Below are 17,780 nucleotides of genomic sequence, written 5' to 3' on the forward strand. Positions count from 1 at the left end.
TTTGCTGGGCACTTACGTTAAGTACTTGAATGAGCTCTAATGGTTGGACCTCTCTTGGAACGTGCTCGCAGGGGAAATATTCCCTCAAACAACTAGCTAGTGAATAATCTTAAGCAGAATCAATTGATGGAACGAATTCCTCGGAGATAAAGTTTGACATATTTTCAGATGATTCCTACTAGGGGTGGCAAACGGGCGGGTTTGGGTCAAATTGGGTAAGTTGTTAGTGGGTTGGGTCTTTAATGGGTCATTGACCCATTTAGACCCGTTAACTATGAGTCTAATTACCCATACCCAACCCGACCCATTTATTTTAAAGCAAACCCAACCCGCCCATTAACCCAATTATATATAAACTAAAAATTATGATCGAAAAATTAGAAAAGTAAAAAAAAATTATGATCGAAACTCATAAATTTTTTCAAAAAGACGAGAATAAGTAATTTTTTTTGTCTTATTGATTTTTTTTTTGTCTTTATTCAAAAAGTTATAAGTTTCGATCAAATTTTTTTACTTTTCTGATTCCTCTCATCAAAACAAATTAATAAGTCACAAAAATATAACACAAAACAAAAAAAATGCAAAAAAAAATTGAATAAGGGCAAAAAAATAAGTCAATTTTTTAATCCAAACCCTTTGCGGGACTACCATGAGAGAAATTTATTCACGGCGGAGCACAATTTCACGGGTCCATTCGCGCAATTAATGGATGAGATGTGTTTTCAATTTTGACTGGTCAAAATAATTGTTACCGGTCACAATTGATTTTTAATTCGGACCATTCAAAATATATTTGGACCCGTGTGATGTAGCACAAAACAATTGAATAAAAGAGGGAGAAGGCCCTGCTCCTGTGGGGGGGGGGGGGGGGGAAAGAGAGAGAGAGAGGGGGGGGGGGGGGTGGGGGGGGGGAGAGAGAGAGAGAGAGAGAGAGAGAGAGAGAGAGAGAGGGGCGGGGGGAAAGAGAGAGAGAGGGGAGGGGGGGGCAGGGGGGAGAGAGAGAGAGCGGGGGGGAGGGAGGGGAAGGGGGAGGGAGAGAGAGAGATGGAATTTGGGACCAATTAAGAGATGGAATTTGGTGGGTTACTTTCATTGCCCATTGGGTCATTTAAGTTGACCCAATTAATGCCCAATTATGACCCAATTAATAATGGGTTAGTTGGGTTTGAACCCATTCTTACCCAACTAATAAATGGGTTGGGTTGGGTCTATTTTCTAGTTGATGGGTCTGGGTTTGTTAATGGGTCTGGGTTCAATTTGCCACCCCTAATTCCTACCCTGTCAACTTTGCATTATGCGGAACTCCATTAGTCCATTATCATCAAGATGCAAAAACCCAACCATAGCGCAATTGATGTTCTGACAAGAGAATTCAAGATTTCCAAGGGTTCGGCCTGGAAGTTAAGGTCTGAGATTGAGATTATTCCCAATCGTCAAGAGCACTTCAGTATCATCGCTCAATAGCTTCCATCTCAGCTCAAATGAATCTCAATAGTACAAAGCACAAACTATTCAGGTGCTCTTGAATAGCTTAACTTCCACACTTAGGTCACAGTTTCACACAATACTTCAGTAGGTGCTCTTAAATATCACCGCTCAATAGCTTCGATCTCAATCTTTATTCTCGCACCCCCCTCGCGCCATCGCCATTGTGCATGTCTCTTAGGTCCACAATTGTAGAAAGTGCCATGGACGACTGAACTTTTTTTTTTTTTGCTTTTGGACGACTGATCAGTGATCACGTATGAAAGATGTTGAAAAGAGCAAAAGTTTTTGGTTTACGACTCTGTACTATAGTGATGCAGTAGCCAAGGAGGAGGAATATCATCTTAAACATGATTTCTACTAAGTGGCATTTTCGTAAATAACTGACCGTGGCTTTAGGCAACGGGCCCACCTGGGTTCAATCCGAAACGGCCCAACGGTCAGAACACAGCGCCTTTGGCCCTGTGCCGTGAGGATTTTAGCCTTCCGAGGCCATTTAGGCCTCTCAGTGGGCCTTCGTTCCGTTTTGGGCTTTTCTTTACGCTTCTATAACTTTCCATAGGCATCTTCATTTCAGCCCATTTTTTTTTCTGAAGTCTTGTTTTTCCTTCTATTTTGTGGGTCATTAATAATTTCGGTATTGTTCTGTATGTTTTCCTAGGGTTAGGTTTGCTACCTTTATATTCGGTTTTATGCCTTTTGGCGAAACGTTGGATTAATTTGATAAAGAAAAGAGTCAGAGAGAGAGTTTCTCTAAATATTGTGTTTGTGATTGTCCTTGTCGTATCGATCATCATCCTTCTTAATTGCTTCCCTGCATCAGTTGGTATCAGAGCCAACGTTCAATCCTGACTATGGCCGGAAGACGTGCTGGAGGTCGAGGATTGCGTGGCGGTCATATGGCTCATGTAGATGACGTTTATGAACGTGATGAAGTTGCGCGAGAAGCACGAATAGAGGAGAGATTTCAACGCCTTGAACAGCGAGTGGAGGAGGCACTGGGGGTGCTGACTGAACAGATCGCTGCCATGGCCGTTGGTAATCCCCCTCACCATCGTCATGTGAACCACCAGCCTCAGGAGGAGGACAGGATTTCAGATGATGAGTTTGAAGTTAACCCTTTTGCCGATGGTGGTCGAACTGGCCACTACCGCCCAAGGGGCCGGGAGGTTGTGGCTGAACGTCATGATTCTCGCCGCTGGGAAGCCGGTCTGAAAGTTGAACTTCCTGAGTTCCATGGGGGTTTAACGCCGGAGGATTTCTTGGATTGGGTTGCAGCTATTGAGGAAACCATGGATTTCAAAGAGGTTCCAGAGAACAGGCAGGTTCAATTGGTTGCCACAAGATTTCGGGGTAGGGCTGCGGCTTGGTGGCAGCAATTAAAACTGACCCGATCGAGGTAGGGAAAAGAGAAGATTACCTCATGGGAAAAGATGAAAAAGAAGTTGCGGGTGGCTTTCCTCCCACACAACTACAGTCGTACGATGTATCAACGCCTTCAGAATCTCCGACAAAATACTCGCTCTGTGGATGACTACACCACGGAGTTCTATCAGTTGGTGGCTCGAAACGATATAGCCGAGACAGATGAACAATTAATATCAAGGTATGTTGGGGGTTTGCGTCAGTCTTTCCAATATGCTTTGAATATGCTAGATTTGTATTCTGTATCGGACGCCCATCAACGGGCAATACAGTTGGAAAAACAGGCTAGCCATAGGCCTGTGGCGACTTGGAGTGCTGCTGGTAGGAACATAACCCGTACCCCCGTCAAGCCAGCTGCTCTTCCACCACAGGTTGCACCCCCAGCCAATCGTGCTACAGGTGGCTCCGGGTTCAGATGTTTTAAGTGTGGCGAGTTGGGCCACCGTGCTGTTGAATGTCACAAAGGTGACCGCGAAGGCAAGGCCTTATTGCTGGAATATGAAGAGGGTAGAGAAAATCCAGCTAGTATGTATGAGCATGATCCAGTGTTTGATGCTGAATTATTCGATGAGAACGTGGAAGAAATTATGGGGGACGTAGGTCCGCTACTAGTGGTTCGGCGGGCATGCTATGCCCCTCGTGAAGCTGATGGGAATTTGTGGCTGCGAAGCAATGTATTCAAGTCTACCTGTACAATTGGAGAAAAGGTGTGCCGATTCGTGATTGATTCGGGGAGTTGTGAAAATGTGGTGTTAGAGGAAGCAGTTCAGAAACTTGGGTTGAAGACAGAGCCCCATCCTAACCCTTATAAGCTGGCGTGGTGAAAAAGAGGTAATGAAGTCAAAGTTTCTAAAAGATGTCTAGTTTCATTTTCTGTGGGTTCTACATATAAGGATCAGGTTTGGTGCGATATGGCGGCAATGGATGTTTGCCATCTCTTGTTGGGGAGGCCTTGGCAATTTGATCGCAGGGTTATGCATGATGGGGGCGCTAATATATATTCTCTCATGTCTGGGGGTACAAAGATGGTGTTGCTGCCTTCAAAGGAGATTGTCACCAAATCACCAGTTGGGGAGATTACAAATCTGCTGACAAGGGTGCAGCTTGAGGAGGAGATTTTGGCAACAAAAGTGATATTTGTACTTGTGAGTAAAGCAAGCTCGCCGGTAGTACTTGATCAGAACATTCCCGCTATTGTCCAGCCCCTACTGTCAGAATTTCGGGATGTGTTTCCAATGGAGTTGCCGGAAGGGCTTCCACCCCTGCGAGATATCCAACATCAGATTGACTTAGTCCCGAGTTCAAGCTTGCCAAACCGGCCCCACTATCGGATGAGCCCGAAGGAACATGAAGAGTTGCGGAGGCAAGTGGAAGAGCTGCTATCCAAAGGCTTTATTAAAGAAAGCCTTAGTCCATGTGCAGTCCCAGCACTATTAGTTCCCAAGAAGGATGGTACGTGGCGAATGTGTGTTGATAGCAGGGCAATCAACAAAATAACAGTAAAGTATCGCTTTCCAATTCCGCGTTTTGATGATTTGTTGGACCAATTGGTGGGAGCCAAGGTTTTTACAAAATTGGACTTGAAAAGTGGTTATCACCAGCTTCGTATTCGGCCTGGTGACGAATGGAAAACAGCCTTCAAAACACGAGAGGGCCTGTATGGGTGGCTGGTCATGCCGTTTGGGTTATCAAATGCACCGAGCACCTTTATGCGAATGATGAATCAAGCGTTGCGTCCTTTTATCGGTAAGTTTGTTGTGGTATATTTCGATGATATCTTGATATACAGTGCCTCGCCTGAGTTACATCTGCAGCATTTACGGGACGTTCTCACTGTCCTCCGGAGAGAGAAGTTATTCGGGGCGGTCAAGAAGTGTGTGTTTTTGACAGATTCAGTATTATTTTTGGGGTATGTCGTATCCAAAGATGGGATTTCAGTAGATGAATCAAAAATTGAGGCTATCCGAAGCTGGCCTCAACCCAAGACCCTCTTTGACGTCCGTAGTTTCCATGGGTTGGCCGCTTTCTATCGACATTTTATTCCTCATTTCAGCACTATTATGGCGCCAATTACAGATTGTATGAAGGGTGTCCGATTTATGTGGACAGATGTTGCAACCGAGGCATTTCAGTTGGTCAAACGGAAATTAACAACCACACCTGTCTTGATTTTACCAGATTTCTCTCAGCCCTTCGAGTTGCATTGTGATGCGTCCAAGGTAGGAATTGGAGCTGTTCTCAGTCAACAGTCGAAGCCAGTGGCATTTTTTAGTGAGAAGTTGAATGGGGCAAAGATGAAGTACAGTACTTATGACGTGGAATAATATGCCCTGGTGCAAGCACTTAAACATTGGTACCACTATCTTATTCATAGTGACTTTATCCTGTATTCTGACCACGAAGCGCTGAAGCATCTTCAGTCACAAGATAAATTGTCTGATCGGCATGCAAAGTGGGCAGGTTACATTCAGCAGTTCTCTTTTGTTATTAAACACAAGTCTGTTGTGTTCAATCGTGTGGCCGACGCCCTCAGTCGCCGCTCCACCTTCCTCACAATGATGCGTGCCAAGGTAATGGGTTTTGATGCGTTCCGTGAATTATTAGCTGAAGATTCTTATTTTTCTGAGGTGTTAACAGTTGTTGCAAGTGGCGCCGAGTCAGATTTTCATTTGCAAGATGGTTACCTTTTCAAGGGCAATCGGTTATGCGTTCCGGATTTTAGCCTTCGGTTAAAAATTATTACGGAATTGTGCAACGAGGGCCATGTAGGTCGGGATAAAACTTTTGCTTTGGTGTCGGAGGCTTATTTTTGGCCTACGTTACGAAGGGATGTTTATCGATTTGTGGAGGGTTGCCATGTTTGTCAGGTGTCTAAAGGAACAGCAACCAACGCTGGATTATACATGCCATTGCCTATTCCATCGCAGCCATGGGCTGATGTGAGTATGGATTTTGTGCTGGGCTTACCTCGTACTCAACGGGGTAACGATTCTATCTATGTGGTGGTAGACCGTTTTTCCAAAATGTCCCACTTTATTCCCTGTAAAAAGACTACGGACGCAGTCTAGGTTGCTGAGCTTTATTTTTCTGGAGTGTATCGCTTGCATGGGCTACCGAATTCTATTGTTTCTGACCGGGATACCCGATTCTTGAGTCACTTCTGGCACTGCTTGTGGAGGTTGGCCAACACTAAGCTTGACTTCAGCACGGCATATCACCCTCAGACCGATGGGCAAACTGAGGTGGTGAATCAATCTCTGGGCAACCTTTTTCGTAGTTTGGTGGGTGAATATCTCAGGCGTTGGGACCAGAAGTTGAGCCAAGCCGAGTTTGCATTCAACCACACTGTTAACCGTAGCACTGGTTTTTCCCCTTTCCAGGTAGTCTATGGATTCAACCCTCGTTCACCCATTGATTTAGCTCCAGTCCCGGACTTGAAGAGGATTCATGGTAAAGCTGAAGATTTTGTTCAGCAGTTGCAAAGCATTCACAAGGAAACTGCACAGCACTTGCGTGACTCTACTGCCAGGTATAAGCACGCGGCTGACAAAGGGCGAAGGTTTGTCGAGTTTGACGTTGGCGATTTCGTGTATGCCGTCCTCACAAAGGACCGATATTCTGCGCATGAATATAACAAGCTTGCCGCTCGCAAAATTGGTCCCGTTGAAATCACTGAGAAGATCAACCCCAATGCCTACCGTTTGAAGCTTCCGAGTCATATTCGTACTGCTGACGTGTTTAACGTGAAGCACTTGATACCGTTTAAGGGTGACAGCTCGTCCGATGAGGATCCCAATTCGAGGGCGAATTTCTTTTTAGACGGCGGGGATGATGCAGTAGCCAAGGAGGAGGAATATCATCTTAAACATGATTTCTACTAAGCGACATTTTCGTAAATAACTGACCGTGGCTTTAGGCAACGGGCCCACCTGGGTTCAATCCGAAACGGCCCAACGGTTAGAACACAGCGCCTCTGGCCCTGTGCCGTGAGGATTTTAGCCTTCCGAGGCCATTTAGGCCTCTCAGTGGGCCTTCGTTCCATTTTGGGCTTTTCTTTACGCTTCTATAACTTTCCATAGGCATCTTCGTTTCAACCCATTCTTTTTTCTGAAGTCTTGTTTTTCCTTCTATTTTGTTGGTCATTAATAATTTCGGTATTGTTCCGTATGTTTTCCTAGGGTTAGGTTTGCTACCTTTATATTCGGTTTTATGCCTTTTGGCGAAACGTTGGATTAATTTGATAAATAAAAGAGTCAGAGAGAGAGTTTCCACTACAAGAAAAATTGCATTGGGTGACGAATGAATATCGTCACAAATTGCTTGTTTTTTGTCACAAATAATATAGGTGACGAAAAAAAATTTGTCGACTAAAGGTTGTCGAGGACTCCTACCTGGTGACGAAATCTATTTTTCGTCACCTATAGTATCTTTTGATGACAAAATATTTCGTCATCAAAAAGTGAATAATTTGTGATGAAAGTTTTTTCCTCACTTATTTTGTTTTTTGACGACGAAATTTTTTGTCATAATTTATTCCTTTTGGCAACGAAAAAATTCGTCACTGATGAGTCTCATCGGTGACGAAAATTTTCGTTGCAAAAGACATTTTCATATGGGAAAAAAATCCTTCTTTCTTACTCTTGCTGGGTTTCGAACCCGAGTTTTCGTTGCAAAAGACATTTTCATATGGGAAAAAAATCCTTCTTTCTTACTCTTGCTGGGTTTCGAACCAGAGTCTCTTGAGTTTTTTGCACAAATTCTAACCAACTGCACCACACACACTTTTCAGTAAATATTTGAAATATCTAATATATAACATATATGTTTAACATATATGTTTAACATAAAAATATATTTCAAATGTAATTTTGAACCTTTAAACATTAAAATTAGTAATTTTGATAAACATGAAAGTTGTAGGCAATTGAGTTATTGTTCAAACCCAATTTGAATTATCTCAATTGGAGTTTTTAGTAAAGAGTTATGTTCGAAATACATTTAGTGACAAAGCGCAATTCATAAATTTCGTCACGAAAGGTACCCATTTGATGACGAAATATATTTTTCGTCGCTGAAAGCGTTAAAATGGTGACGAAATTATTTTTCGTCACCAAAGTTAAGCATTTGGTGATAAAAAAAATATTTCGTTACTAAATTGGTTTCATTTAGCGACGAAATATTTTTTTTTGTCACCAAATGATTATCTTTGGCGACAAAAAATAATTTCGTCACCTTTTTTTAAGCTTTTGGTGACGAAAAATGTATTTCGTCTCCAAATTGGTACTTTTGGTGACGAAAATATTTTTTTCGTTGCTAAACAGGTATAATTGGTGACAAAATTATTTCGTCACGGAAGTTGTCAAAACGGTGACGAATTTATTTTTTCGTCGCCAAATATACTCATTTAGTGACAAAATTAAATTTCGTCGCCACTTTTTCGTCACCAATTTTCATTTTTCTTGTAGTGTTCTCTAAATATTGTGTTTGTGATTGTCCTTGTCGTATCGATCATCATCCTTCTTAATCGCTTCCCTGCATCATATAGGATTGCACGGAAATTCTCCCAAAATATGGAGTAATAGTACTAGTGGATCAGCACGACTTTTTTCATATGATTTGTGGAAGTGTGGGAAAGGCATGAAGTTTATGAATCCATCGCTCGACGATACAAATTCATCCTGTAAATTAGTGAGATGCATGCAAATAGCTTTGCTATGTGTCCAAGAGAATCCAGCTGATAGACTCTTTATGTTGGAACTCTCGTCGATGCTAAAAAATGAAACTGCCGCCCTGAACACTCCCAAAAGACTTGCTTTTCTACAAGAAGATCAAGATGAAGATGAAGTTCAACAGTCTACATCTCGACAAGAAATTTGGTCAGTTGGTGATGTATCCATTACCCAAATGGTAGCCCGATGAAGGTTAATTCTCCTTTTTTTTGTCATGACTACAGTAAGCCCCGAAACAGTTAATTTTTTTGCTAGGATTTTGCTTTTGCTGTCATATCTTTCTGAAATTTTGAAAATATGACTATTCCTATCCCTCTGTGTATATTGCCAGAAATACAACTTTTGCTTTTGCTGTCATATCTTTCTGAAATTTTGAAAATATGACTATTCCTATCCCTCTGTGTATATTGCCAGAAATACAACTTGTCTTGCTTCAGTTTCCTAGTGGGTGAATCGGCTCTGGAATAAGCATTGCTCCTTTCAAAGTTGCACTTCGTCACAAGCAGGTTGCATAATAAACACCATGCCCAAAGAAAATAAAAGAGAAATTCAGTGCTCGAGCTGCTACATATAGTTCATCAAAGTTTCAAGAACGACACATGAGCTAGCCATCAGCAATGTTGTTACTTTGGAAAATTTTGACATTATTCTTTGACCAAGTGTAGTAATCAGAATGATTGTATGCATCCAAAACCGGGCAAGCAATTAGGAATTTGAATCAAACTCACCATAATTGGGTTCCCCGCAAGTGGGCGATCAATTTGGACCCCCGCCAGTGGATGAGTGCGTGTCCTGTCCCGTATACATTTGTCCCAAAAATCTTTTCCCTAGATACGGGTATGAATGATTAAAACTTTTTAACTTTGCTGTTAGTGCCCGGACCAGCTTATCTATTTAGTTGCTTTCTCGATGATTTCGTCATTCATATCTCTCAAAGTATTTACAAATATGCCACTTTTCTTTTAATGACATGTCTTCTATTAACTTATCTTGTGCCATGTATTTTGTAGTACTTCGTATCCTCATACTTATTGACTTTTCAACGCCTTAAAGGTTCGCGCCCAATCAACAGTTCCAAAATCAAAGAGTCGGATGGATTCTGATTTTGGGCCCACACAATAAATGTCTACACAAGTAGGTGGGAGAGGAAATATTGCTGAAGTAAAGAGGAGTACTGGAGCCATGCATATCTCCATCCATCAGCCAACAGTCTCGCTCCATCACCATCGTGCATATATATATAGATATAGACATATCCTAGGCAATTCTCAGGCCACAAAATTATTGAAAAAATGTCTAAATCTGTTAAATCAGTAATAGACTAAGTCAAGAGAACTGAATATATATATACATACATATATATATATATATATATGTGTATATCGTGGCGGTTCCAGAGACACTTAAAAAAACACTCCAAATCTTAATCTCATAGTTTCCGATCAAACTTTGATGATCCGAGCCGCTCAATGTGTTCAGAACGTGATTTTAAAGGTGCCCGCGAGAAACTGGCAAAAAAACTAACCGGGAAGGACTTGATTTGAACAGTTTTTTATTGGACCGTTTAATAAAGTTCAATAAAAAACTGTTCGGATGAAGCCCTTTCCGGTCTTTTTTTTTTGCTGATTTCTCGCGGACACTCTTAAAATCAAGTTCTGATCACATTGAGCGGCTCGGATCATCAAAATTCGATCGAAAATTGTGAAGTGTTTTTTTAATGGTTTTTTTAAGTGTCCCCGGAACCGCCCCATATATATATACATATATATATATATATATATATATATATATATAGTCCCCTTCTCCTAAGGACCACCTTAACTTAATAAAATAAGGACCTCCCTTTCCCGATCGAATTTCGATAATCCGAGCCGCTCAATGTGTTCAGAGCGTGATTTTAAGGGTACACGCGAAAAATCAGCAAAAAAAAAGATCGGGAAGGGCTTCATCCGAGCAGTTTTTGTTTATTTTTTATCAAACGGTTCAAATTAAAACTGCTCGGATGAAAACCTTTCCGGTCTTTTTTTTTTTTGCCGATTCTTGGCGGATATCCTTAAAATCACGTTTTGAACACATTGAGCAGCTTGAATCATCAAAATTCAAATGGAAAATGGGAGAAATGGAGAGGTCCTTATTTTAACTAAAATAAGGACCACCTTATTTGAAAATGACTATATATATATACACACACACACACACACACACACACACACTGAGGATCAAGTCAGGACGTCCTGATCTAGTGTTAGGTCCAGACTTTTGCTCTTAGTTGTTAGATTGTGTTTTCAATAGTCCGAATTTGTGAAAAGTTTATGACCAGTCATAAATGGTTTAAACCTTCCACAGATCTGGATTATTGAAAACACGATCCAATAACTGAGTCATGGCTAGTCTGAATTTTAGCAAAAATCTGGACGCCCTGACTTGATTCGGACCGTAAATATTGATATATATATATATATATACACACACACACACTTTATAGGACTTTGACTTCTATAACATGAAAGTCGCATGTAAAAGAAAATGTCTTTTGAGTCCTCAAGATGGCAGTTACATAAAGTTCCAAGGTTAATGAACGGGAGCTCCAGGCTCTAGCCATCTTTAAAAATTGTTGTTAACCATCATTTCCTTCCAGCTCTTTCTTCCTTCATTAACAAGTTCTTCAGAGGCCCAGACCAGGATCAAAGCAGGTTACTGGTATTTCGGTGGCCAATTCCCGGTTCCCGATATAGACTCGCGATATAGACTCGACTCTGTTCACTCACTTGACATTTGCTTTTGCATATATCAACACTTCAACTTATGAGCTCTTGATCGCACCCTTTAATGTACCATATAATTTTGAAAAGTTCGTTTGAGAGAAGTAATTGCGTTCTATCAAATAAGATCAATATCATATATAAAAGGTTTTCATGTAAGTTAACAAAATCATAGTTAACTTTTTGAGAGGTCTAAAATAATGAAACTGCATTCGGCATGGGACGGGGAGGTAACATTTAATTAGGTTCTTCGGGGCAATTTATGAAAAATTAACGGGTCAAATTTTCCAAACCACACCTACCATGACTAGTGCATGTATGTGAGAAATTGTTTTTGTAGATTTTGAGATTTTAAATTGTTAGAATCAACTTTGAGCATTTATCAAAAATTCTAGATAATAGATTTTTAGATTTTACAAATTCTGAAATGCTAAAAAAAATGAAATTTTAAAAACCTCAAATCTGATTTTGGGTGGCTTAATTTTTGAGGACTTTGACTACACATGAAAGCAAATGGAAGTTTTGAAGGAGTCGTTATTGACTACGAAGACCGGAAGTTGTCAACACAGGCACGTATTGAGACTTATGGGGTGTGCCCCAAGGATCAAAACCAAACACACACAAACACAAAGTCAAGAGGAGAACTGGAGCCATGCATATCTCCATCCATCAGCCAACAGTCTCTCTCCATCGCCATCGTAAAGTTTATGACCGGTCATAAATGATTTAAACCTTTCGCAGATCTGGACCATTGAAAATATGATCCAATAGCTAAGTCGTGGTCTGAATTTTAGCAAAAATCTGGACGCCCTGACCTGATCTGGACCGTAGATATAGATATATATTTTATAGGACTTTGACTTCTATAGCATGAAAGTCGGATGTAAAAGAAAATCACCGTATTTGGTTCAACATTTTGAAAGTTATTTTTGATGTAATGAGTGGAGAGAGATATAGAGAAAAGTATTGAAAAACATGTAGAGAAAAAATAAGATGAGATGAAAGTTGAAACAAACAAAGTGAATGTCCTTTTAAGTCCTCGGGATGGCAGCTACATAAAGTTCCAAAGTTAATGAACGGGAGCTCCCGGCTCTAGCCATCTTAAAAAATGTTGTTAACCATCATTTCTTTCCTCCTCTTTCTTCCTTCATTAACAAGTTCTTCAGAGGCCCAGACCTGGATCAAAGCAAGTTACTGGTATTCCGTTAGCCAATTCCCGGTTTCCGATATAGACTCAACTCTGTTCACTCACTTGACATTTGGTTTTGCGTATATCAACAATTCAACTTATGAGCTCTTGATCACACCCACTGATGAACCATATATGCTCACCTTCACAGACATCGTTCGGCAGAAAAACCCATCAATTGTAACACTTCTGTCCATCTGGACAGGACATCCAAATTTCTCAACCTTCTATTCAATGGCTACCCAACCCTCTCACAGAACTTCTTTCATTGAATCATCAATACAGAGAGCCAGGCTTTATGGGTTTCGCGGCCTGGATCTTTGTTGCGTCCAACCGGACACAAGTACCACCAAGATGGAAGCTATGGGAATTCTCTTTGACGAATGGAGAACTGCGATAAATAGGGAATCGAAGAATTCCACCCGATCACCACTCATTTTGACACTGGCCGGTTATTATTGGCCTTCAAAAAACAGCACAAGCTATCCGATGGAGTCAATTCGAAGGAACTTCGATTGGGTACTCATCGTATCATTCTTCTATCACTTACCCACCATGGAAAACTTCACAGGCGCTCATTCTGCTTTGTATGACCCATCAAGCAATGTAAGTACGGATTATAAAATTAAGGAATGGATAAGCAAAGGATTACCTGCTGAAAAGATGGTTTTGGGTTTAGCATACCAAGGGTACGCGTGGACACTTCTGGACCCCTCGGCCAATGAGATCGGATCGCCTGCAACAGGTCCTGCCGTTACGCTTGATGGTTCGATGTCCTACAAGTTCATCAAGTCAACTATGCGATGTGATGGAGAAAAAGTAGTGTATAACTCCACTTATGTCACAAATTACTGCATTAATGATTCAGTTTGGATCGGTTATGATGATGTGGAGGCTATCAGAACTAAGGTTCGGTACGCGAGGGAGAAACGGCTTTTGGGTTACAAAGTGTGGCAGGTCGCCAATGATGACAATTGGGTGCTTTCTAAGGCGGCAGGTAAAACTTTAAATCAATATCACGTAGCCGAACCCAATTGATTGAAACTTAAAGCTCGCTTATTGTTTTGTTTGGTTTATCGTATTGCACTAAAGGAAGAATTTACACTACAAGAAAAATGAAAATTAGTGACGAAAAAGTGGCGACGAAATTTAATTTTGTCACTAAATTAGTATATTTGGCGACGAAAAAATAAATTCGTCACTATTTTGATAGCTTTCGTGACGAAATAATTTCGTCACCAATTATGCCTGTTTAGCGACGAAAAAAAAATTTTCGTCACTAAAGGTACCCATTTGGCGATAAAATACATTTTTTGTCGCCGAAAGCTTAAAAAATGTGACAAAATTATTTTTTCGTTGCCAAAGATAATCATTTGGTGACAAAAAATATATTTCGTCGCCAAACGTGAGCAATTTAGTAACGAAATATTTTTTTCGTCACCAAATGCTTAACTTTGGTGACGAAAAATAATTTCGTCACCATTTTAACGCTTTCAGCGACAAAAAATATATTTCGTTGTCAAATGGGTACCTTTCGTGACGAAATTTATGAATTGCGCTTTGTCACTAAATATAATTTGGATATAACTCTTTACTAAAATCTCCGATTGAGATAATTCAAATTGGGCTTGAACAATAACTCAATTGCCTACAACTTTCATGTTTATCAAAATTGCTAATTTTAATGTTTAAAGGTCCAAAATTACATTCGAAATATATTTTCATGTTAAACATATGTGTTATATATTAGATATTTCAAATATTTACTGAAAAGTGTGTGTAGTGCAGTTGGTTGGAGCTTGCGCGAAAAACTCAAGGGACTCGGGTTTGAAACCCAGCAGGAGCAAGAAAGATGGATTTCTTTTCTCATATGAAAACATCTTTCGCAACGAAAAATTTCGTTACCGATTTCTTATATTAGTGACAAAAAATTTCGTCACCAATGTAATCCATCGGTGACGAATTTTTTCGTCATCAAAAAGCACAATAAGTGAGGAAAAAAATTTCGTCACTAATTATTCACTTTTTGGTGACGAAATATTTCGTCATCAAAAGGCACTATGTGTGACGAAAAATAGATTTCGTCACCAGATAGGAATCCTCGACAACCTTTAGTCGACAAATTTTTTTTCGTCACCTATATTATTTGTGACGAAAAACATGCAATTTGTGACGATTTTCATTCGTCACCCAATTGAATTTTTCTTGTAGTGTTACTTACAGATATTGCATCAACCATCTCTGTGATTAACTTGCCATATGAATGTTTATTAGTGACGGTTGATTTGGTAAATAAGCCTAGGAAGCACCCACGAGGAGCTAGCCACCAACCCTAGCCAACAAGAATTACAATGCCAAACTCATACAACATCTCCATTCCACCTTGCTAGCAGCTGTAGGGATCACCTCACCTCATGCATAAGTGTGTGAAATAACTGTGGGAGAGGTTGTACATAGGAATTAGTTCGAGTTGTGCGCAAGCTGATCCGGGACACCCTGCATTACAATAAAGAAATGGTAGAAAGCAAAGCAAAACAAAACAGTAGAAGCAGGTCACTGCTAACAAATTAAACACTTAAAGTCTAACGCGACGCAGAGCTGAATTTTGTTCGCAATTTGATGATGAATTGACAAAGTACTATTATTCTACTTCTTATTCATAACTACACCCTAGAGATAGGTGTTCATCTCCGGGTGTGCATCTACCATTGTCGAACACCCTGAGTTATCAAAACACAGAACGAAAAAAAAGAAAAAAACTAGAAGTATTCCCTAACGCCTTTCAAGTATTGTTGAAACTAATTTGGGCAATATATGATTTTTTTTTTCCCACATTGGAAGGGATAGGAGTGTTCTGTTTCTCTTGTCTACTGCTATATTGTCTCCTCACATTTCTCTCTAATGTACAATTTCATAGCACAAGAAGATGAGAATGATCCAAGAAATAAGGGACACCTATTGCTAGTAATCTTGCTTCCAACTGCGGCCACAGTTACCCTTGTACTAGTTTTTGCGACGTGGTGTCTGCGTAAGAGAGCACACAGAAACAAAGGTAAGTTCCTTCTAGTTGTGAAAATTTTGTTCCTAAATCATTTCACCCTTTAAGCATCTTTCTTCGATTTTCCACATGTTCTTTTTATTGGTTACAGGATGGATGGACGGTGAAAAAGAATCGCAATCTTTATTTAGAACTACTGTGGCATCTCCTGGAAATGCAAATGCTCCTAATTTGCTAGTATTTAGTCTCACTGACCTTGTAGAAGCTACCAATAATTTTTCATTTGAAAATAAGCTCGGAGAGGGTGGATACGGACCTGTTTACAAGGTAAAATTATTCTTCTTCAAATAAATCGAGAAAACAAAACTAAATAAGCGGTGTCTATTTTGCCTGCAGGGTATATTACGTAATGGACAAGAAATAGCAGTAAAAAGACTCTCAAGGACTTCTACACAAGGATTTGAAGAGTTCAAGAATGAGGTCATGCTTACTGCTAAACTGCAGCATGTAAATCTTGTAAGAGTTCTAGGATTTTGCACTGAAAAAGAAGAACAAATGTTGATCTACGAATACATGCCGAACAAAAGCCTGGATCATTTTGTCTATGGTTAGCAATCCTTAATGCCTCTAACATAATCGTGGATCATAATTGAGTGTGGTTTTAACATGAGGTGTCACCTAAGTTTTAACTATCCAAATCTTTTTCATGTAGATCCAATGAGGGGATCACTTTTAGATTGGGGAAAACGAGTTCAAATCATTGAAGGGGTTACTCAGGGGCTCTTGTACCTCCAAGAGTACTCAAGATTGACAATAATTCATAGGGATTTGAAAGCGAGCAACATTTTATTAGACAACGAGATGAAGCCCAAGATCGCAGACTTTGGTATGGCTAGAATTTTTCAGAAAGATGAATTCGAAGGTAACACTGACCGGATTGTTGGAACATAGTAAGTGGCATAGTTCTTACAATACACACTACCTAATGTATTCTAGTCTCAAATAGTACACATCTAATTATCTCTTTTTGTTCACTTATGCTATATTGCAGTGGTTATGTACCTCCTGAATATGTAAAACGTGGCATATACTCCACTAAATCAGACGTTTATAGCTTTGGAGTTCTTCTTTTACAAATCATTAGCGGAAAGCGGAATAATTGTTCTCATGGCGTTCATGAGGACTTAAACCTCCTAGACTATGTAAGTAATTATGAAAATTGTGACATAAATATTGTTAATTGATTTCCTTTCGGTGAACACTAAAGATGCACTGCATCAAAATACTTCAGGCATATGATTTGTGGAAGTGTGGGAAGGGCATGGAGTTCATGGATCCATCGCTCGATGATACAAATTCATCCTGTAAATTAGTGAGATGCATGCAAATAGCTTTGCTATGTGTCCAAGAAAATCCAGCTGATAGACCCTCCATGTTGGAGCTCTCGTCGACGCTAAAAAATGAAACTGCCGTCATGAACACCCCCAAAAGACCTGCTTTTTCTACGAGAAGAGATGAAGATGAAGATGAAGTTCAAGTTCAAGTTCAAGAAATTTGGTCAGTTGGTGATGTATCCTTTTCCGAAATAGTAGCACGATGAATGTTTATTCTCCTCCTTTTTCTCATGACTAGAATAGCCCCAGTAACAGTTCATTTTTTCCGTTAAGATTTTACTTTTGGTGGGACATTTTTGTGAAATTTGTATAAATATACTCCGTATATGGTTACTCCTATTCCCCTGTGTATTTTGTCCGAAATAGAACTCGTGTTGCTTCAATTTCCTAGTGGGTGAATAAGATTTTGCTCTGGCATAAGCATTTTTTTTTTTTGCTCTGGCATAAGCATTGCTCCTTTTAATAAACACCGGCCATGCCTTCAGAAAATAAGAGAAAAATTCAGTGCTCGAGCTAGCTATCTGCAATGTTGTTACTCTGGAAATTTTTGTCATTATTCTTTGACCAGGTATGGAAATTTTTGTCATTATTCTTTGACCAGGTATAGTAATCACAATGGTTGTATTCATTCAAAACCGGGCAAGCAATTAGGAATTTGAACCAAACTCATCATAACTGGGGTTCATGACGAGTATGTCATTCTATCAGCATTTTAAGAGTCAAGTCGTCCTTTTTCATTTTTATTGGCCAATTGGTTAAACAAAATAGTAGACGGGCAATTTAGTTTTCAAAAGAAAA

The 17,780-nt window shown here is 40.0% G+C and overlaps 1 protein-coding gene across 1 annotated transcript; it reads left to right on the top strand.

Annotated features, from left to right (window-relative positions):
• Window positions 1-12,426: 12,426 nt before the first annotated feature.
• Window positions 12,427-17,411, top strand: LOC131298553 (G-type lectin S-receptor-like serine/threonine-protein kinase RKS1). The gene is made up of 7 exons (XM_058324037.1): window positions 12,427-13,587; window positions 15,508-15,642; window positions 15,740-15,915; window positions 15,985-16,195; window positions 16,301-16,538; window positions 16,640-16,790; window positions 16,880-17,411. Exons 1-7 carry the CDS (start codon window positions 12,510-12,512, stop codon window positions 17,186-17,188), a joined length of 2,298 nt encoding a protein of 765 aa, XP_058180020.1. The 5' UTR covers window positions 12,427-12,509; the 3' UTR covers window positions 17,189-17,411.
• The last annotated feature ends 369 nt before the right edge of the window (window positions 17,412-17,780 follow it).

The sequence above is a fragment of the Rhododendron vialii genome, chromosome 1a (genome assembly GCF_030253575.1).
Source record: "Rhododendron vialii isolate Sample 1 chromosome 1a, ASM3025357v1".
In the NCBI taxonomy this organism is placed as follows: domain Eukaryota; kingdom Viridiplantae; phylum Streptophyta; class Magnoliopsida; order Ericales; family Ericaceae; genus Rhododendron; species Rhododendron vialii.